This window comes from Antrostomus carolinensis, unplaced genomic scaffold (genome assembly GCF_000700745.2).
Source record: "Antrostomus carolinensis isolate BGI_N321 unplaced genomic scaffold, ASM70074v2 scaffold2196, whole genome shotgun sequence".
In the NCBI taxonomy this organism is placed as follows: Eukaryota; Metazoa; Chordata; class Aves; order Caprimulgiformes; family Caprimulgidae; genus Antrostomus; species Antrostomus carolinensis.
Genome location: NW_010323722.1, coordinates 464 through 22,916, shown reverse-complemented (window position 1 = coordinate 22,916; position 22,453 = coordinate 464). Strand labels below are relative to the sequence as shown.

General features: G+C 42.0%; 2 protein-coding genes across 3 annotated transcripts; one reads left to right on the top strand and one right to left on the bottom strand.

Annotated features, from left to right (window-relative positions):
• Positions 1–3,540: 3,540 nt before the first annotated feature.
• On the top strand, positions 3,541–11,636 carry LOC104519211 (glutathione S-transferase). 2 transcript variants are annotated; one of them, XM_010170651.2, is made up of 6 exons: positions 3,541–3,642; positions 4,740–4,791; positions 5,034–5,166; positions 6,874–7,015; positions 10,282–10,413; positions 11,282–11,636. In XM_010170651.2, exons 1-6 carry the CDS (start codon positions 3,556–3,558, stop codon positions 11,402–11,404), a joined length of 669 nt encoding a protein of 222 aa, XP_010168953.1. In that variant the 5' UTR covers positions 3,541–3,555; the 3' UTR covers positions 11,405–11,636. The 2 variants fall into 2 exon arrangements, with proteins under 2 accessions (XP_010168953.1, XP_010168952.1); XM_010170650.1 differs by having other exon boundaries at positions 3,556–3,642; positions 4,740–4,806; positions 5,040–5,166; positions 11,282–11,635.
• Positions 11,637–14,125: 2,489 nt separating this feature from the next.
• TMEM14A (transmembrane protein 14A) lies at positions 14,126–21,884 on the bottom strand. Its single transcript, XM_010170649.1, has 4 exons — positions 21,801–21,884; positions 19,447–19,548; positions 15,488–15,575; positions 14,126–14,536 (listed from the first exon to the last, which is right to left on the bottom strand). The coding sequence occupies exons 1-4, from the start codon at positions 21,874–21,876 to the stop codon at positions 14,497–14,499; spliced, it is 306 nt and encodes a 101-aa protein (XP_010168951.1). The 5' UTR covers positions 21,877–21,884; the 3' UTR covers positions 14,126–14,496.
• Between the last annotated feature and the right edge of the window lie 569 nt (positions 21,885–22,453).

The following is a 22,453-nucleotide window of genomic DNA, read 5'->3' as shown; positions in this document are numbered from 1 at the left end:
GAGCTGCGTGACAGACCGGCCTTCACCCTTCTCAGGAGCGTGCTCGGGTGTCCTGCGGCGCTGATCCAGGGTGTTTGTCCCCGGGGTACCCCCCACTCCCTCCCCTGCAGCAGGACCCACGCCGGGCGGGGTGGGTATGGCAGAGGGAGCTTGTGCCTCGTTCTGGGCGGGATCAGCAGGGAACCTGAAGAGGAATCGCTGTTTGGAGTTAAAATTCTAAAATCTTTCCGGGTAACTTGCCTTTCCCCTCGTTCAAATGTTCCTCCTAGCCCGGGTGGTGGAAGGAACGCTTTTTGAATCCAGACTTGGCCTGGGTCCCGGTAGAAGCTGCGCACTGGTGAGCAGTTACAGCCTTCGGGCAGCCTCGGGACCGAGCCGGCTCCGTGCTCCGGTCTGGGCTGTGGGCGGGTGGTTCTGCGGGAGCAGCCCCCTGCGACCTCTGCTCCAGCAACAAAGCCCTGCAAGGAACCGCTTTGGGGTCCGCCTCCAATTAGGAAGGAAGTTTAAGATCTTGCCGCAGATTATGACCTTACTGTTAAATTCGTGTACTTGTTTCTCAGTGGAAGGCCATTGCCTGAATTGTTTTGCACAAAACGGTGGGATTTTTTAATACAGCAATCGCAGTGGTAGCTGTGACGACTCTGACAGCTGCCTGGCTGAGGTCCAAGGGAGCTTCCAGACGCTGGAACATCAAGACAGTTTGTGATTTCTTTTCAGCTCCATTATTGCTGTTCAAGAAAGATAATGTAGCAGCTTTGTTACTCTTTCATGACTCACTGCTTTACAAAGGGATGTCCATTGCAGAGCAGTAACTGTCACCAAAGTACTTTGCAATCCTATGTAGGCGATCAGCCTAAACTCCTAAGTCAGTCCTTCAGCAGTGCAGGTCCAAGAAAATGTAAGCTTTTTCTGACCCACACAAAAAGCCTCAGCCCTTGGCCAGTCCCCACAAGGAGCTGTGATGTACAAGTGCAGGTTGCATTGATACCTGGACCTTTTTTCCACTGGTGCTTGCTCTGCTCCTCAGCTTTCCCAGCTGTTGGAAGTGAGGGCTGAGCTGACACTGGCAAGCAGGGCTTTGTCTGGGCTAACTTTTATCAGCTCTGCTTTGGGGAGAGAACGGGGAAGTTTGCTCTTTATGCTTACTGTAGCCTATCCTTGTAACATGTTTCCCAGCTGATCCCACGTGCTGGAGGTTACAGTGCTTGTCCAGTCTGTGGGGGCCCAAGTGCAGTTCTCCTCTCTGATGGAGTGGAGCTAAGACTGTCATTTACTTCCTCAGTGCCAGGGAATGAAGTATTTTTGAAGTATGGAAGGTTGAGAGCTTTTTCACTTGGTATAGTGTAACTCACACACTTATGGGAACTAGAAATGCAGCATAGGTCATGGTCTTCTGCATGTAGAACCTCATAAGGTAGCTGTGTGTCCTAGTTTTGCTAAGATAGAATCATAGAATTAATTCTCAGTCAGAAAAGCTGTATTTTAAGAAGGCTGTGGCACCCAATTTGGTGAGAACAAAGTTGGCAAGACACTTTGTTTTAGTTTGTGGCCAGCCAAGGTATGTGGCTTTCCACAGTGACCAGGGTCTTTAGCAGTTTAGTTAGCCAGGTGCTAAGGCTAGGAGAAGCAAAAGCCAGGGCAGCTGACCCAAGGTGGTCAACAGAAGTATTCCATGCTATAAATGTCACACTCATGATAAATTGGAAAGTTTGCTGGGGACAACCTTCTTCCTTAATGGTCACCATCCCTGGAGGGACTCGCCCGTCATTCTGCTTCCAAGGCCTGCTCTCCTGCTTCTTGTGACTGTCACACTTTTGTCAACTGTGTATAACTTTGTGTATTTTATATTAGTATTAGTTATTATTATTTCATTAAACCTGTTTTCATTTCTTCCCATGGGTCTCCTTTCCTTTTCCCACTTCCCCTTTTCAGGTGGGGAGGGGTCCTTGGGTGATAGAACAGCTGACTAAACCAAGACACTGCGCTAAGGCACTTCTCTAAATGCCTTGTTTATGCACCCTGGTGCTGTGCAGGGATTAAGAATCTAGTTAGGTGTCCCGAAACTCTAGACTTGATGACAACCCCAAACCATCACGACATAATCAAGTCTTCGTTATCAAGCAAGTATTTATGTGTCAGAAGAACTTTGCTGGAAAAGACTGAAGTGTCTGGGGATATGGGCATTTCCAGGGCTAGGTGGTGGAAGCTGAGCAGCAGTTTTTAAGACCTGTATTTTGGCACCAAGTTTCTCATGGGAAGACCAATGGCTGTTTACTATAGGGCCTATTGAAAATGCCACCCAACACAAAGGACTTCAGTGGAGAAGGCCAGGGATGCAGTGTCCCCTCTCACTGTTGTTCTGTTTGTGCCTCTTCACTGATGCCTCTGGGGCTACGGCCAAAGTTTCCACTTTGTGGCTTAATTATGTACTGTGAAGCTATGCAAGAATAAATAAGCCTGCCTGTAAACAGTTAAAGCTTTGGCTTAATGATGAAGCACTCTGTTAGTCTGTGACTCTGTCTTCTTATTAAATCTGCTTTGTTCTTCTGGGACCCATTAGTGATAAGAATACAGTGTTAGCTTTGTTTCCAGCACCGGGCAGGCTCACATCAGCTGCCAAGTTCATGCTATGGCATGTGACTGCCCTTGGTGTTAGTGAAATTTGAAAGGATGAAGCGTTTCATCCCCTTGCCATCTGCTGGTGGGCTGACTTCAGCCCCCTGCTGCTGGGGGCAGTGACCAGGCTTTATCTGCCCAACAGAGGGCACGGTCTCATGTGTTTGATTTTAAAGTCAAGTTTTCGGGGCCAATAGGATGTAAATCCCTGTTACAGCTTAACTGTTGTTGGTAAAACTGGAATGGGTTTTAAGTAGGTCCATATTCTCTATAATGGATATATTGTGATTTGGCTGATGGTCGAAACAGACCTAGCTAAATATGGAAGTCAGCAGACCTGGAGAAACATATGCTGGAATATGTATTTCTGTTACAAGCTCGTATTTGTAAAGGCACAGGAGCACAAGGCTCTGAAATGTCATAATAAGAGAGGTGAAAATAACACTGGTGTCTCTGGGTTGGTGTTCTTGTCAAGCAGTTCATAGTACATTTTCAAGTCTGCTATGACATGGATGCTGTCACAAACTCAACACCTACTGAATAGATGGAATCATTACAAGGTTAAAAATGTACTTATTCAGGAATAGCCTACAATTCTGTTTGGTTGTAAAACTCCTATGAGCTCTTAAAGCTGTGGTAATATTTTTAAAGATATCTATATATGGTTTAGTAGATGCTTACTACATTTTTTATCATGATTCTTTTTTGAATTGCTGCATATTCTCCTGGTAGTGTATACTTTTCCTTTTTTTTCCCCCTAATTCACAGGAAACTTGGTTGAACCAAGCCCAGGTATCTAGGTCTTGATTGCCCTTCTACTTTCACATTCAACCACCTGCATTTAGTAGTTCGGAGTGGAATGTTTTAGATGCTAATTTCAAACATGCTTGCTGTAAGGTCATCTTCTTGAATCTATCAGGAAACAAGAACGCTGAAATCATGGCGGGGAAACCCAAGCTGCACTACACCAAGGGAAGGGGGAAGATGGAGTCAATCCGATGGCTGTTAGCAGCAGCCGGGGTTGAGGTTTGTATCTTTTTTTTACAAGGTGATCAAATTAACCTGTGATTAAAATAAGTATTCTTTGGAAAGTTTTCCCATTTACATCTATGCTCAGAGAGATGCACAGTATCACATGTTGTGATGCAGAATGCTTGGATTCAGTGATACACTCTCTCATGTTGTATATTTATTTAATGTATTCCTTGAGCAACAGCTGCCCAGTAAAAATATTTTCACATACAAAGAGAATTGTTAGGTGCCACTTTTGAAATGTACTTTAAGCTGAAGAGATCTTAACTTGTTGCTGCAGACTAAAACTGTATATCTCTGACTTTTTCTTAATGTTCATTACTTCTCTGAGTCTCATGCTTGTTCTCAACTTAAAGATCATGTGTACCACATGAAAAACTTTACAACATTATCTCCAAACAAAGTGCTTTTCATTCTTCTGGTCAGGACTTGAGTAGGATAAATCAGCAAAGCCGCCCCGAAGGCAGTGGGAGAGCTGTCCAGATTAACATCAGGTGAAAACCATCCTAAGGCATCTTAATTTCTACATGCACTTTTTGCTTGAATATGGTGCTTTGAAACTGTTTTCTCAGAAACTATTTATACTGCATTGGAAATAAAAGGCTTTTTTAATGATGCTCACTCGTGGATGTTGCTGAGAGAGAAGCTGCAGAGCATGAATGCTGAGGAAACAAAGACCTTGCCCTTATTCAAATGTCCTTCTCATTTAAAAAGAAAAAATATCAGCAGGGGCAAAGAGGGAGATAAATGCTGTGTAACAGAGGCATAAGTTATTAAAAATTTCTCAATATTTCACGTGGCATCAGCTGCTTTTAAGTGAATGATTTGGTGTCTGTTAATTGTTGGTACAGCCAAGTAGACTGGTGTTTATAATGAAGGAAGCCTTTTTTGAAGTGTAAAGCGTACATGACTGTGGGGTTGGGGACACCACAGTCCTGGGGTTATTTCCTGGAGCAGAGATATAGAAGTAGGGGGTCAACACAATCATGAGATGTATGGGCAATAGTGTGGAGAGGTGGAGTCTAACTTCCAGACTCCCTTCTGCTTGCCTTTGGAATGACACAGTGTTGTTTTCTGTCTTTGCTTTTCAGTTTGAAGAGGAATTCATAGAAACAAAGGAAGACCTAGAAAAATTACGCAACGGTGAGTCTGTAAACTGTACCCTAAACATAAATTCACACCAGTATAACAAAAGGACAACAGATAAGATTTTTGTAAGACCTCCAATATGACGTGACCTGTAAAGAGAAGATTTGAGAGACCTGCTTGCTTGTATGTGCTTTCATCCCTCAGAATTGGAAATGTCTTGATGTGTTAGCAGATCTTTCTCATATTCAGTGTAGTATGGCAACAGTCTGAATAGTTTGCTTCTTTTTCTTCCTCAGATGGAGTCCTGTTGTTCCAGCAAGTGCCTATGGTGGAGATTGATGGGATGAAGATGGTGCAGACTAGAGCCATCCTCAGCTACATAGCAGCAAAGTACAACCTCTATGGGAAGGACCTGAAGGAGAGAGCCTGGTATGGTAACAGTGCATGCTGTCCTTACTAATATTCTTCCATGATTTTTAATATATATGAGAAGAAAATTGCTGTGAAGTTTGTGCATGTAAAGCTGCATATACATCTGCCAGTGCTTTGTCTCCTCAATCCAGGGAAAGGGCGAATGGACTTTGTGACTGATAATCGGTTGTTAATTGTCAACACGGTGAGAATGTTATGGCCACCTTCAGGCTCACTTGATTTCACAGAGACCAGAAGTCCCTTAAGTTTCTGGGCAACTGCAGAACTTAATACAATAATAAAGGCTAAGTATGCTGTTTTTTTCCTTTGAACTGGAAAACAGCAGGAAAAACTACAGCTGCCTGAAGGAAAAATGAAGTGTCTTTAAGTGTTCTAATTTCATTTTTTCAAAATGTAAAGAATCTTTCACAGCTGATTTTTAAAAAAGACATGTTCAGTGGCTTAATGCTACTGAAAGTTAAACCAATATTTTCCTAATATTCCTTTGTATGCTGTGCATACTTTCCATTGTCGTAATTAAAGGGCTAATGCAAAAGCAAAAATCCTTGTTTATTTTAACTAACTCATTACCACTTACTGTAAAGGGTTTATTCTGTGATAATGGAGGGGCAACTCCAGAGATTGTGGGGATTATTATGGACTGGAATGTCTGAATGGGCAATTGGCAGCTATTTGTTGCCTAGATCCTTTAATAATGTGATAGTTTCACGGGGCTAGCCCTTGGCTAGCAGCCAACACAGCCCTTCACCCACCCCCCTCACCCCCAGCGGACAGGGGAGAGGATTGGGGAGCAAGGGTAAGGAGACTTGTAGGGTCAGATAAGAACAATTTAATAATATAAGTAAAAGAAAACTTAAAATAATACTAATATTAATATAGTAGTGATAATAATAACAGCAACAAAATATGTAAATGAGTGATACCCAGTGCAGCTGCTCACCACCTGCTGACCAAGCCCGGCCTGTTCCCAGATAACGATCCCGAAGGAGCGACAATCCCGAACCGAAACCGCAATCCCGGGAGAGCGAGAACCCGAGCGAAAACCAGAGAGAGCTAAAAAAGGAAGAGACCCTCACTAATATACTGGGTGTGACGTGAAACGATATGGAATATCCCATTGGCATAGCCAAATGCCAATTTAGCTTATTAATTTAAATATTCCTCACCCCCTTAGATCTTGCGCTTGCAGACTAAGAAAACACAAAGTCCTTCACTTCCTGCGACAAGAATGCAAACACTGGTGTGTTATCAGTGTTTCTCATAACAAGTCCCAGGCTGAAAGCAAAATGCAGCACTATTCTAGCTACTAAAAAGAAACCCAGCTCTGTTCCAGCTGTAATGATAAGACCTCAAAGATATTTTTTTCTCTAGCATGGTTTGCATATGTGGTGTTTTCTCCCACAGCACAGATGAATAGGTTACCAATGGAAAACAGTGTGAACTCCACTTTAAATACATTAGTTGCAGACTCTTATTTATACCTGGCTTGTTGCAGACACTGTGAGCCTGTTCGTAAAGATCTGTGCTTTGAAAAAAAAAACCTGACCTGGAATCAAAGTGGAAGAACAAGAAAATAAAATAGTCTCTTACATTGTATTCACCAGTAAGCATTTTACTCAGTGATCACTTCAGCAATGTATTTCAGGAAAATAACCAAAATGGAATGTTCAGATAATAAATGTGAAATAAAAATGTTTGTTTCAGGATTGATATGTACGTGGAGGGAACAACAGACCTGATGGGAATGATCATGTATCTCCCTTTTCAACCAGCTGACACAAAAGAAAAGAATCTTGCCTTAATCATTGAACGAGCTACAACCAGGTACTTTCCTGTTTATGAAAAGGTAAGTGATAAATCACAAAGACAGTAAAGTGGAGTACAGGTTCCCCCCGTCCCCCTCCTCTGTCCCCACACACCTGCTTTCTGGGAGGCAAGTGACAGTACAATTCTGGAACTGTATGATGGAGCCAGCATTCAGAAGTGTGAAAAGAGGGACACAAAATAATACTGGGCTGGTTTCAGTACTGAGTATCTCTGCTCTCTTCTTTAAGACTCCTCAAAGAGCAGATCCTACTTTTTAAACCTAGCTTAGTGGCTGATAGCTCCTAGCATTTTACATAAATGCACCATTTAAATACCTGTGCCAGCCTTCAAAACTTACTGCCTGAAAGTGTAATATACTCTTGCTGTTTCAAGTTAAATATAGTTGTGCTTTATAATTAAGGACCTGTGATCTTTCTCAAACCCGTTGCTTAAAAACATTACATTTACAGACTATTACTGTGTTTTTCTGAAGCCCTGTTTGGGCATCCCTAGGTGTGCACAAAGAGGCTCTGCAAACAGGATGTATATAGCTTAAAAATATAAAGCAGTTATTTACTGGCTAGCATGCACTGAAGAGAGAGCCTCTAATGAGCTATGAGGTAAGGCACTGGTGTGCTTACCACCCCCATAGAGTACATGTAGAGTCTTTCTTGGCCAGGCAACAGTTGCTTAGGAGGGGCCTTCTCTGCTTCTCCCTGGAACATAGCCTGGATGTTATTGAGTTGCCATTTTCTACCAATTTGCTGTTTTTTCTGTTGTTTTGGTTTTTGCTTTAGGATATTTAAAAATTTTTTTGTGTTAACATTTTCTGGTTTGAATTGAGTCAGCTGTGATCCTCATGCCACTATCCTACTTCTGTCTGTAACTTTACCTTCTGTGCCTCGTATGGTTGTGCTTTCTCATAGCACTGTTTCAGAGTGTAGCAGTCTCCTCGGAAGTCTGTACAAAGCTGTGTTGTTTCAGAGCTGAGCCAGGTTTCTGGCTTGAATCCTTGTTTCACAGGCAGCTGAACTCCATTCAAAAAATACAGGACTTGATGCAATTTCATGTGCCTCTTTATCAGAGCCTTAAAATGCGCAAGCAAAATGCCCAGAGGCTGCTCTGTGAAAAAAACATTGCACATAAATGACATAAGCCTGCACTGCTGTAATGAGAGTTCAGCTAGATCTATACCAATGCAAGGCTGTGCTGAGACATAGATTGCACATGTTAAATTTTCAAAGATTTGAAGTCTGATGAAATAAGTGTTTAAGTTATTAAAAAATAAGAAAGCAAATTTAGACACCAATGTTCTCTGAACCTGTGCCTAGGTGGCATAAACTACTGTTGTGGTATGTTTCAGTGTGTATGCTCACTGGAGGAAACTCATTAAAATAATCATTGTTCACTTATGGTAAAGACACAGCTAAACTTTTACATTATTTTTAGCCTGGTTAATTTTGTTAGAATGATTAATAATTTTTCTTCTGTACCAGCTGTTTAAGTTGTCCATTGATTAGCAGGGTTTGCAGTCCATGTGTTAGGCAGTCCTGACAGAGAATGTCCCTACCTATAAGTCTTCACTTTAAACACTCAGCAGCCAGATAGAGCGGCAAAAGGTAAAATAAAGCACTGCAGGCCATCTGGATCTGATGCTGTGTTTGGGAGGTTCCATGTGGGTTGGACAGATAAGCTGTCGTGAACATTGTTAGAGCAGCATAGGAAATAACTACACGAAGTTATCAGCCTTGCTTCTGTAAAACATCACTGCGTCTTTTATAGTCACACAGGAAGATGAGACTGGAGAAGGCACTGGCTTCCAAAATGAGACTTTTAGTGCACATTTGTTAGTTGTTTAAAGATAACATTACAGTATATCAGGCATAGAAATGTTTCCTTCTGCTACAAGGGTGATAGACCTCAGGGAAAAAGTAGGCTGGAGAGCTGGGAACTGCTCTGAGGATGTGCTGCAACATGCACCATAGCTTGTCTATTACAGCTGTCACTAGCTTAGGTGGGCTGTCGTTGTTGCATCAGCAGTTTGCCATTAAAGGATCCTTCGGTATGGGAGGAGGGGTGGAAAGGCTCGGAACCCCTAACGCTAATGGCAGCTTGGGGCTGAGGCTGAGATTCCTGGAACCATGGGTGGCCGAGGTGAGAAAGGTGTGGAAGAATATTGCTGCAGTGCCATGCTCCCCTCGCATACCTTTTCCAGTGCCAGTGTCTCTGGGGCTGCAGGACTTACTTGTGCCAATATTAACCCTGAGCCAAAAATTAAATGTAACCCTAATGGCAGCCTGGAACTGAGACTGAGGCCCCCAGTACCATGGGTGGCCTAGATGAGAAAGGTGCGGAGGGAGGAATGCTGGTGCCGTGCTCCCCTTGGAATACCTTTTCCAGTGCCAGTGTCCCTGGAGTTGTAGGCTTTGTTTGGGGTTAGGATTAGGGCTAGGCTTCCATTACGGTTAGGGTTCAGAGCAACTGAACCTTATCCCTAATGGAAGCCTGGAATTGAGGCTGAGGTCACCAGCATGATCGGTGGCCCTGATCAAAAAAGTGTAGAGAGAGGAATGATGGAACAGTGCCGTGCTCCCCTTGGCATGCCTTTTCCAACCCCTGTGTCCTTGGAGCTGTAGGCTCTGCAGCTTACTGAACCCTAACCTGAACCCTAATGACAGCCTGGGACCTAGGCTGAGGCTCCCAGCACTATGGGTGGCCCAGATCAGAAAGGTCTGAAAGGTGGAATGTTGATGGAGTGCCCTGCTCCCCTTGGCCTGCCTTTTCCAACCCCAGTGTCCCTGGAGCTGCAGGCTTTGTAGATCTCTGAACCCTAATGGCAGCCTTGGTCTGAGGCTGAGGTCCCCAGCCCATCCTTGGCCCCTATGGAAAAGGTGTGGAGGGAGGGACATTGGTGCAGTGCATTCCTCACTTGGTGCAAACTATAAACCATAGTCTCAGTTTCCTTAAACATCTGGGAATTATTTTTTTTTTAGCTGAGGTACATGACAGAGAAGCTGTCCTGACTACCTGCTACACTTACTTTGGTCCTGTTTCTTTTCTATGGTTTCAATCTTTCTTTTGGATCTGGAGTTGGTATAGCTGCCTGTTGCAGTAGGTGATAGTGATAGGTCCATACACACTGGAACGTGAGTTCTCATTCTTTATGTTGTTTGATAATAGCTGTAACATTCTAACTTCTTCATAGATTTTCTCTGATGTGCATTTTTGTAGAAATCTTTCTTTAATGAAATATCTAGGTAAAATTTTTGCATCCTACCCATCTTTTTATTAATTTGTATTTTGTAGGCCTTAAAAGACCACGGGCATGATTATCTTGTTGGCAACAAATTAAGCTGGGCAGACATCCACCTTCTGGAAGCCATTTTAATGGCAGAAGAATGTAAGCCTGACATACTGTCTGCATTCCCTCTGCTACAGGTTAGTAATCACCTGATCTCAATGTGGAATGGAACATACAAATGTGTCTGCCCAGTTTTGAAAGCTAATTGATATTTAAATCTTTTGAAACCTTGTAAACAGTTCTCTGGTCTATTTTTGTTTACAGCAACCTTACCACACCCACACTGCCTTGCCCCCAGCGCTGCTGGGGGCTCACCTTTTATCCAGCTCCACTTTTCCCAGCTGTTCTCAGGTGGCAGTAATTTACTTACTGTCTCTACCAGTTTGCTCCTGTAACTGCTACTTTCATGTCTTCAAACACAGCAATGAGCATCAGGAGCGGAAGTCTCTGGCCTGTTGTGTCTGCAGTTCCTGCAAAAGTATATTTTGAAGAAATCATATACAAAGCTGTTACGTGTCTTATGTCTTGTCTTCCGTGATGCTTTGCATTGAGGTATTCCTGTCCTTGCCTCTTTTTTTGCTCAAATACATCTTCAGGATTTGGATTCAGGCTGTGGTTTTTGCTTTTTCTTTTTTCCTTATTTTTTCCTTCTTAAAGGTCTTTTCCAACTAAAATGATTGTATGATTCTTCCAGCTTTGCCAGGTGAATCTTAACTGTCTGATATTAATTTCTCCAATCCCCATCTGGGAAACTAAGGTAAACTTTATAGCACCAGCACTGCAGATCAGAATATTCACACCTGGATTTTCCAAAAAGACTAATACATTGTGGGTGTGTAAAAATGGAAAATGGTGAGAGCTGAGCTGGCTATAAAGAGCTATTACCTGTCTCTGTTTAATAAGTATATCTCAGAAGTAAAAATCTAAGTTACCTGATTTATAAGCTATAAAAGGATGGACTTCTTATTTCCCAACTCTCACTGGCTTTACTGCTGCTTCTTACAGGCTTTTAAAGGAAGAACGAGCAACATTCCAACAATCAAAAAATTCTTGCAGCCTGGCAGCCAGAGGAAGCCACCAACAGATGAGAAGTTTGTTGCTGTTGTGAGGAAAATATTCAATATCTAATCACGTGGCTGCTGAACATAACACAACTGTAGTATATTAGTATATAAGAGCTGTGCCTTATAAGTGTAAACTGCATAGATGTATTCTATAGCTTGAATTATATACCCAGTCACATGGTAATCATTAAAACACAATACACCTTTAAATTAGAGTAAAAGGCTGATCTGGACCTGTTGAGTCCAGAAAGTGGTATTTCATGGAACAATTACATGAAATAAAATACGTTGATACTTTGTGTTTGTTTAATTACAGTACGTGCTTGGTAGGGTGAAATATCTCAGCTGTAGCTTTCAGAGTACTGTAGAAAGCCCCCACCCCAGCTTTATAAACTGCAGAAGAGCCACTCCATAAAAATGGGGAAGTTATGTAAAATGAGGCCTAGAATCTTTGGGTTTTGCTCTCATAGATCAAAGTTCACTGTCCCCCTGCTGTATTTCACTGCTAGCTCTGTACTTTCAGAGCCCAGCCTGAACTGCCCAGATGATCTCCAAAGAGTTTTACATTAGAATTACCCAGGTAGCTGGAAGCAGTAGTTCGCCATGCCCACCGTAGCACTCAAGTTTCATGGAGCTACACCTCTATTGCAAACAAGTGCTGATTGCTGAACCATCACAGAGACTGGCACAGGACATCACTCCTGCATTTGTGAGTCCTCAGGCCTGTAGGCCCCTTCCCCCATGGGGTAATTCAGAGAATGCACAGAAGGCTCAACTCTGAATACACAATCTTACTGCATTTAGGATCTGGGGCAGCAGCAACTGCGGGATGGCTTCTGCATTTCAGCTCTAGGTTGCCTCAGCTTTTAATTGGAGCTTAATCTAAGGCAGGAGTCGCCTTGTCTACAGTACAAGTATCCAAATTGGCCCTGGTCACCCAAGCCTGTTATGGTACATGGCAGTTGGATTCCCCTGACATGCCTTGAAGCTCTACTTCAGGATGAAATGAACCACATCTTCTGTGTTCAGTTGTCATCACAATCTGAAATCCGTAACATACCAGCTCAATCACCTGTAAGCCTGGCAAGGCCTGGAGATGACTGAGACCAACATTTGGTCTCAGAGATCCCAGAGCTGGAGGCTGCTCACACCACCTTGTTACAATCTAAGCCCCTACCAAGATAATAAGCTTGGTATTTCCCATGTGAGTGCCATTGATAGGCCTGAAGGACCTGGATGAGCTCAAGAAGCGGGCCTGTAGGAACCTTATGAGGTTCAACAAGGCCAAGTGCAAGGTTGTGCACCTGGGTCAGGGCAATCCCTGGTATCAATGCAGGCTGGGGGATGAAGGCATTGAGGGCAACCCTGTGGAGAAGGACTTGAGGGTCCTGGTGGATGAAAAGCTCAATGTGAGCCAGTAATGTGCGCTTGCAGCCCAGAAGGCCAACTGTATCCTGGGCTGCATCAAAAGAAGTGTGGCCAGCAGGTCAAGGGAGGTGTTTCTGCCCCTTTCTGCCCCTCTACTCTGCTCTGGTGAGATCCCACCTGGAGTACTGTGTCCAGCTCTGGAGCCCTCAGTACAAGGAAAACATGGACCTGTTGGAGCAGGTCCAGAGAAGGGCCACAAAAAATGATCTGAGGGCTGGAGCACCTCTCCTATGAGGACAGGCTGAGAGAGTTGGGGTTGTTCAGCCTGGAGAAGAGAAGGCTCTGGGGAGATCTTATTGTGGCCTTCCAGTACCTGAAGAGGACCTTTAAAAAAGATGGGGACAAACTTTTTAGCAGAGCCTGTAGCAATAGGACAAGGGAGAGTGGTTTTAAACTACAAGAGGGCAGATTCCAACTAGATTTGAGGAAGAAATTTCTTGGAGTGACGGTGGTGAAACACTGGCACATGTTGCCCAGAGGGGTGGCAGAAGCCCCATCCCTGGGAACATTCAAGGTCAGGCTGGACTGGGCTCTGAGCAACCTGATCTAGTGGAAGGTGTCCCTGCTCACTGCAGGGGGTTGGACTAGATGACCTTTAAAGGTTCTTTTCAACACAAACCATTCCATGTTTCTATGATTCCGCTGATGGATTGGCACAGCACTGAGATACGTGATAACCTTTATAAGCAAGCTCTCTACGAAAAAATGAAAAGCAGCAACATTTGTCTTTGTCTTCAATAGCTCACTTACCCATATTCAGTTTCCTAATGATTTGGCTGCACGTTCCTGTACACCAGAAGACAGTCTTAGCCAGGCTTTCAGACTCGGGGAATATTTAGTTATTTTCTATGCAAACCAAAGCAGCTTCAGTCCCTGAGTAGTTTATGTCTGAATGCTCTCCTTTGCTTAGGGAGAGGACTTCAGCAAGATAATCTGTATGAGACCACAATGCCAAACCTGTTAAAGAACATTGAGACTGAGAATGTAGAACCTGTTTGTGCAATATAGTGAACCTTCCTCAGCTGTGGTTCACATCAGTGGGAATTTACAGCATGGTACATGTTTTAACCCAGCAGTGAGGACCCAGCAGGTTACCAGACTCTTCCATTGACCAAATGGCTCACTGGTCTGCATAAAAAACTGAGAAGTGTTGACGATTTTATGTTTTATTTGAACACTGATAATAGTTTTTACATTTAGAACCAGTGGAACAAGACACTTTTGTCTTAAAGAAAGGTGGGTTTTCTAGTTCAGCACAGTACAGGCCTGTGCCTTTACTGATTAGTAATTCACAATATGAGTATAATTAATTACGTAATCTCAGAAGCTACAAAATTATGGTTCAATACAATACACCTTTTTAGCATAAACAGGTATTTATATAAATTCTTTTCTCAGAAGTACAGTGCAATACTAACTCAATTTCTTGGGGTGCTCAGCACCCCTGAAAGAGATCAAACTTACAGAGAAACACCTCTTGAGTTAACAGACTGCTTAAACGGAAGTAGATCAAAATATATCCTCAACAAAACATTGGTTTTATTTTTTAAAAAAGCTTGCAAAACATTAGCAAATGTCAATAATCCAATAACAGGTACAGATCTTTTACAGAAAAGATAAATGCAATTTAAGACTTGTGTTCAAACTTGTCTTTCAAGTATGGAGAGCTTGCCTGTTTGTTCGGTGGGCGTGGCAGTCGTACTTGGGTCCTTAAGTTGCTAAACTCGCCTACAGCAGCATAAAAACAAGCCTCAAAATCATCAAAAGGCTGCAAAAAAACCCAAACCAGAACAAGAAACATAAATATGTCTGTGCATGAACAGTGAAAGTTATCATTACATAACTGAGCATTCATAAATACCTGACACTAGAGCCTCTAGTAAGCAATCTTTCAAAATGTCTAAATCGACAGCCTCCGGGGCTGCTGAAACACAGAGCCCACCTAGGCTTGAAAAGCGATCCACTATGGAAAATAGCAGTTTCCAGTTTAAGTCCTGATTTCTAAACTTTGCACCTTGACAATCTGATTTTTCACATCTGATTTTTCCCTCCCTATATGTAACTGGAGTAAAACAGTTGATGGTGTTATATTAAATTTTATAACAATGAAGCAAGTTATTACTTCTTCAGAAGATGGGGATTCTGAAAAATAGTTGAAAAATGTTTTGAGTTACAGACTCACTGGAGAAAAAAAGTTTTGACTTACTCCATAATTTAATTCCAAAACAGTATGTACAGAAAATTATGTTTTCCAGAATGCCAAAATAAAACAGCAGCAACAAAGCAGTCAGAATAGTTAGAAACGTTGTAATTTGCAGTAATACTGACCAAAGTTCTTAGGTCAGGTCATCAGGTCAAAACTGTCTGTTTTAAGATGACTGTGTTGTATGAAATTAGATGACTAATTTTATGTGTATGTGTTTGAAAACACTGAGGTTTACTTCAGGTTCTTCCAAGAGCCTTATCAATATGCATTAATAATTAATTGCAGGTACCTCCTTTCTTTGCTGAGAAAGTCACTCCATATCAGATATATCTGCCTAGTGAGATGAAAAAGCTGCACTGGAAACAGGACTGTGACCTCCAAATTAATTTCACTTAAACTGTGCAGTTGCTGGTGATAGTAACTTCCCCTGACACTGGCTTGAATCAGATGTCAAATGGCAACTATTTGAAAATCAGTGAAATCTTTACATTAAGATCCTCAATATATGTTTACCTCAGGCATGCTACTAGTCCGGCTGGCATTAATTTCTTGGACCTCTTGAACCTCATTCCCATTATAATGGTCAAAAGAAAAGCTGTAACTGTAAAAGACAAGTCAATGTATTTATGTTCTGACTTCTCCCAGTGGACCACGCAGGAACATGGAGAGTTATCGAAGGCCATTGCTATGTTTTGCTATGAACTGCAATTTAACAAAACATTAGATCAGAGATAGGGTCTGTAAAAACATTCTTGCTTTTCCAAAATGCACTGCTATGATTTCTTTCAGCTACAAATAAGGTTTCTAGGTGCAGCAAAGCGCTAAATCCTATTCCACAGATACTAAGTTTGTCAGACAGTGAATTCTACTCCCGCATTCATGGGGATACAAATAAAATAGGAAGAATCTTCATCATAACCGTAACATGTATACTGAATTACAGGAATAGTGTCTCATAAATCCCACCACACTAGATCACTGCAGCTTCTAAATATTCAAGGAGCTAGAGCATCCAGCTTTTATCTGTTTTCTTTTTAGAATGCTAGCTCTTTGTTTGCTGACCCTTAAAAACTAGATGGGAAGGTTTTCCCCTTGTTTTCACTACAGAACATGGTTGTCAACATCTCCTTCATCATGACTACAAGCTCCTTTGTTTCATTTTGCGACAAGGGAACTATCTGTGTCTGTGAGAAGAGGTGAGCAGCCCAAGAGGGCAACACATGCAATGTAAGCAGCAGAGAACAAACATCATGAAAGGAATTGCATCTTCTTCCTGGAGCAGTTTTACCTAAAAATGGAGGCAGCAATGACCTGATCAGGCATGAGGATTTCATCTTGAACTATGGCTGCAAAGCACTACATAAATGAGAAGATTAATGAGACTACATAAAATTCTCCAGAGATAGCTAGCTTCATTAAAGAACTATCACCTGAAATGCTCCCAGGAAGCGGGCAGAGAGGCTGCACTTCCTGTGGGCAGCTGGGCTTTATCACTCTTGCACCAAAGTAAAGGTAGTTACACAAATCTCTTCTCTTTTTATGGAGCAGTTAATCCACCTGGCTAATTCTCCTCAAACTCCACTGTCTACTACTGTGGACAGTCCTGTGCTCACAGCTGTCAAGAATTAGTTTTAAAACTCACTCCAGCATTGTAAAACAAGCTCTGACAGTTACAAGCATCTTATGAAACTCTACCAGCTATGCATATGCCCTCATTAAAGACACCCTGCAAAAAGCTATTATGCTCCGTTATCCGTTGCTCTGATTTTCTGGTCCCATAGCCTTGATCCTCTCAGGAATGTCTGAGGAGTGGTCTCTTCCACAGTATGTGTCTTGCCACAGCCCTGAGTATATTTGCAATTAATTACAAGCTACAAAGCATGTGCACTCTGTCATGTGTTGTGGTTTTTTTTCCAGTTACTAGTATCTGGCTTTTCAGATGTGCCAGTGAGTTTTTAAGATGTTCAACTTTTAGACCTGATTTTCAAAAGTGATAGATAGCCATTGTTTCCCCTTAAATTAGTCAAAGAAATCCAATAAATCAAGCCAAATTCAATTCAGTAAATCATATTCAGGTCAGAAATTCAATAAATAGGTTGCATCGACTTGCACTCTGAAAAGCACTAACTGTTGCATACTGAAGTCAGAATTTCTGCACCTGCTCCAAACACCTAACATTACATTAAAGTACCCAAGAAAGTGCAGAGTTGATTTCAGAGGGAGTGGGAAAACGCCTGAAAAAATAATGTATAATTACAGCAGTTAAGGACATTTGCCTGGGGTGCCTGTACGCTACATACTCTTTGTATATAGGACCAGTTACAAGAACCCCACTATCAAGGTCTTGTACTAAAATGCTACTGTACGTTACTGCAGAAGAAGACTCTTGCATAGGTGATAAATACTATAGATAATTATGGGTTTGGATGGATTTTTTTTTTTTTAATTATTTATTTCCTAACCTTTTAAAAGTTTGGGTACATGCTTCATTTGACTTTGCAATTTACTGGTTTCTAAGTTCAGAGTGGTCACTCTTCCGTGCACTTAATTTGCTTCTTTCATTTGTGCTCCAGTTGCTTTTAGCACTTTGGCAGGTTAGATTTAAAGGGAAAACATTCTGATTTCCTACGAAAGCAATACACATTTATTACGAAAAGCCCTTATTATTCTGAAAGTATCAGATACAGCAGCCACCAAAGGTTTTTAAGGTGTGGACCTGTAGATGTTTCCGAGTGTGTCTAATTCTCCCTTCCTCTGAAGTCTTCCTACTGAGTTCTTTATTCATTTGGGATACCCATGTATATAGAAGCCAGATGACATCCTCTTCCAGACTGAGATACTGAAGATACCCTTCAGCCTGGAAGAGATTAAAACCAGCCTGGACAGCTGGCACTGGCAGAGCACTTTGCATGAATACTTCCTAACTCACTTCAGGCAAAAATTAGCAGTTAGTTCAGACCACCTTATTGGATTTATCCATCACAGGTGGATCTTAAAGGGGCCACCCATTCACAGCCAAGGTTAAATATACGTTTAGGTTTTAAGCAATCAGAACATCACTTTGTAAACACTCTGAACTACAACTGCTTTTAAAAGTCTTTGTTCTTTTTAGTCTACACAGTAAGAACCTTCTAAGGCAAGTGTAGTGAATTGTATCTCATCTGTATTGCTATAATTTCTATTCAATTAGTAATACATGTTTCTGCAGTTGACAGAAAGTCCTGGTATGTCTATGGCTACGTGAAATGCATAACACTCACTATGTTTTAGTATATCTGACGTCGATGAGCAGGTTGTGGAAAGTCTGTATTAGTCCTTTCAAAGCCAACAAATTACAAACATTTACTAAGTTTTAATTAGTCTTCCACAAATTCTGTATCCAAATTAGTGATCTAACTGACCCATAAAGACCATATCTACTCAAAAGCACATCACACAGAATGATTACATATTTACATATACTTAAGGCTGTGTCTTCATTCCAAAAAAAAGGGGGATTTTTAACAGTGGGATAATTTAATCTGAGCAAGGTCACGGTGGCAAAACAAGAATATCCAATTTTAGGCCATCTAGGAGCAGATCAGGTGTACCATTACTGCCTTTACTAAAGAAACAAGTTGGTGCAAATACACTTCGCTAACAATCCTATTCAACATTTTTTTGAAATGGAAGTTTTTACAACTGTGGCTGGTGTAAAAACCAAAAGCAGCATGAACACTGTACCATAAATTCTAAGTTCAGAAAAAGCAAGAGTGTACTCGCACAATATGGATTACAGTTTATTTTAAATGCATTTCTGCATGTGAAACCACAGCCACCTTTGCTAAAACCATGAGTGAGACAAGCTCCAAAGAGCTCTTAGTGCAAATCAGTTGTGCGAGGTTAAACAACATCCCCCTTAGAGGGACAGTTCCTGCAGTTCCTTCCCTCCATGGGGGTTTCATGGCACACTAGCTAACACGACAAGTACTGCATTGTTTGTATCCTGTCCTTCTTAGCAGCGAAGGAAAAACACAAACTATTTGTTTCACTGCGAGCTGAGGATACATTCCATTACGCAAGACTGGATCCCACACCTACTTTACTTCTCAAATTACTTTCTAATCTGTAGCTCTAATGATTTTTTGTCAGTACTTTCCCATGTTTCTCAGCTGGATTTCACAATATCTGCAGTGTTAGGTAACCATCTAATAAAAGGAGGTGATGCCAGGTGGTAAAATACACCTGCTGGCTTTGTGTGAATGATTTGCCTTACCTTGCAAACAGTTCCATGTATAAACTCTTGAATTTTGCAAGCTAAATTGAAGTGTCTAACTCTATTTAAAAAATAACATTTAAACCAAAGCAATGCTCAAAATTTAATATAAGAGAGACTTTTACATGCAATTCAGGAAACTGCCTGGTTTTGTTGTGGGCTTTTTTTTTTTGTGTGTGTGTGGGGGGGGTGTTGTTTACTGTAGTAAAACACTTACACAATGATATCTTCACATTTCTTGGATCACGTGTTACGCAGTAAGCTCCATAACCAGCCACAGAACCAAAGGTGAGACCAGCAGCTAAAGAGATTTTACTACCTGCAAGAAACCATTCAAGCATTATTTCTCAATACAATGTCTCTAAGCTCAATCTTTACACAGAAGTTCTCTCTCTCTCTCCACAATATTATCCAAATATTGTAAAAATAGAACTGATTTTTCCTCAGTGCAGCTAGCTCTATCTCACCCACTGTGAACAGAGAGATAATATTTCTGTAACTGGGTCATTCTAAGAAAGACATGGACCAGTTAAAACAAGTCCAGAGAAGGGCCACCAGGATGATCCGAGGGCTGGAGCACCTCTCCTATGAAGACAGGCTGAGAGAGTTGGGGCTGTTCAGCCTGGAAAAGAGAAGGCTCCGGGGAGATCTTATAGCGGCCTTCCAGTCCCTGAAGGGGCTACAAGAAAGCTGGGGAGGGAATTTTCATAAGGGCTACTAATGACAAGACAAGGGGAAATGGGTTTAAACTGAAAGAGGGTAGGTTTAGATTAGATATTAGGAAGAAGTTTTTCACTGTGAGGGTGGTCAGACACTGGAACAGGTTGCCCAAGGAAGTTGTGGATACCCCCTCCCTGGAAGGGTTTCAGGCCATGTTGGATGAGGCTTTGAGCAACCTGGTCTAGTGGAAGGTGTCCCTGCTGATGGCAGGGGGGTTGGAACTGGATGAGTTTTAAGGTCCCTTCCAACCCAAACCATTCTATGATTCTCTTGCATGGCATTAGGGGCAAAGTTGACTGCATTAGAGGGAGATTATGAGGAACTTGTAATACTTGTAATTTGGGAAAAATAATCTTTGAAGCACAAACCTAAATTTAGCTATTTTCTCTACCATATATAACTTTAGAAGCTTTTCTGTAATTTCTCAGGACTATCTGTTGATTTTAGCTATATCTTACAACACTTGGAAGTCTCAAAAAATGGTAAAAATGTGTCAATACATATAAAGGGTAAATTGGACAATACATGTAGTCATAAGACTTTCAGTCTGACACCAGTCCTGGACAGAGAAATTAAACCACCACACACCAACATCACATTTAATTAATAAAGAATTTAAAAGGAGCAAAACCAATTAGATGACAATGAAGATGAAAATATGGCTTTTAAAAGTAACTTGACATCTTTCAAAACTGGTTCATAAAGCCCAGAGTTTCAGGAATATACCCAGGCTTCTCAATAGGCATTTGACTTGGTACCATATGATAAAAGTGTAGAATCAGCACAGCAGGCATGATCTGGATTAAGCTGATCCCAAAATGTTCATAAAGGAAGAATCCAGATCCTCAGATGTCATTTAGCTCACAGTCCTGTTAGATTGATTATTTTTAATCAAGAATTGCAAGAAAACAGAAATCATTAACAATAAAAAAAAAAAAATCTAGGTTTGCCACAGTGACTGACCGACTATTAAAGAGTGAAGAGAACAAGCAAATGGGGTAGTGAGTGAACGCAGCTGCACACAAACAAAAAACCAGAGCAAGGTCTTCAGAAAGTCAGATATAAAGCTGTATCTCTAAGAGCAAAGCATGTGCATGCTGTGCAGGGAAACAAGTGACCCTGGATCGCACGAACAGGGATGGATAACGGCACGGCAAAGAAAACTGATGCGCTGGCTGCTGGGGTGTGCACTTTGAGGGAGAGGCAGCGGGGAGCAGCCCGGAGCTGCGGCCAGCCCGTCCCCGGTACCGCTGCGACCTCTGCCGGGATGCTGTCCTCGGCTCGGCCCGGCCCGGCCCCGGCACTGCTGGCTGGGAAGCGCTGCACAAACGGCTGAAACACATCTACACCCGCTTTATAGTACAGGGCAAGCTAAAACCTATCCCATCATCTCTGAGTGAAAATGCACAGTTCTAACGGTAGGAGATAACTAACCACCAGATCAACATACACAAGTAACAGGTTTTCTTTCCAGTGTGCATCTGGAAGTCTCAGAATTAAGCCTGGATGCCTCTGTAGAAAATTAGCTTTAATCAAAGATAATCTACTATGCTCAACGCAGGAATGTTTAAAGGAAATGAGAAGGCCTAAAATACACTGAAGGTCAAAGATAACATGACAGCCCCTTTTGCCCTGTAAACAAACTCATCAGTTAGATTAACAGAAAAAAAGTGACCCCTTAAATACTTGAGTTAACCCAAGTAAATCTCACGGGACTCAGCTTATTCACAGCAGTGCAGGATGGATTTAAAATGCAGTCGTGTTCATTACAGCAATTTACATTTTTTACAAAGCGTAGCAGAGAGGTAACTCAAATGCTTCATTTACAAACTCTGCTGTCCCTGTATTTACCTTTACGAGTGTATCCTACAACACCTCCAACAGCCAGCAACGCAGCATATGCAAAACCAATCCAGTCAACAGCCATGGTCCCAACTCTGGAGAAGAAAATACATTGCAACTGAAGATAAAAATGTTCCTGCCTTCTGGTAAAAAAAAAAAAAAAAAAAAAATCATTACTGAAAGTGCTCTAAATTACACTCTCTTAAGTTGAATTTGACTACTGTGTCAAAACACTCAAAAACTGAAGGTGTGTGGATTGGCTATCGTATCAGCTGTTCACTGACTACTGCCCTTCCTTACGTGCCAGTATCTGGGCATGCCGTACTTCCACTAGGGGAAACTGGTATTTTTTGGATGTACCTGGCATGCGTTTTTCCCAGTCAAATATACATGTACACAAGCAAAATGCCTGACACCACCCAAAGCATCAGTTTTGTTGCACTTGTGCCATACGGCTGATCTGGGCACACGCTATGGACACATACAGGTCTGCTGACACACAGCTTAGTGCTCTTTCAACCCGGCTGTACTTGCTGCACTTCAAGCAGAACACCACAGGCCCTGCAACACCAGGAGTTTTCAGAGTCTGCTCAAAGTTTCCAGGCAGAAACCCAGGCCGCCTTCAGGAAGCTATACATACCAAAGCTTCATCCTATACCCCT

Coding starts and splice junctions, on each gene's coding strand:
- TMEM14A (XM_010170649.1), bottom strand. CDS start 21,876: ATGGCTGTTGACTGGATTGGTTTTGCATATGCTGCGTTGCTGGCTGTT. Junction 15,576..19,446: donor AAATGTGAAGATATCATTGT/GTAAGTGTTTTA, acceptor TGTCTTTTACAG/TTACAGCTTTTCTTTTGACC. Junction 14,537..15,487: donor GGACTAGTAGCATGCCTGAG/GTAAACATATAT, acceptor GTTTTTTTGCAG/CCTTTTGATGATTTTGAGGC.
- LOC104519211 (XM_010170650.1), top strand. CDS start 3,556: ATGGCGGGGAAACCCAAGCTGCACTACACCAAGGGAAGGGGGAAGATG. Junction 4,807..5,039: donor CAACGGTGAGTCTGTAAACT/GTACCCTAAACA, acceptor CCTCAGATGGAG/TCCTGTTGTTCCAGCAAGTG. Junction 10,414..11,281: donor CTGCATTCCCTCTGCTACAG/GTTAGTAATCAC, acceptor TGCTTCTTACAG/GCTTTTAAAGGAAGAACGAG.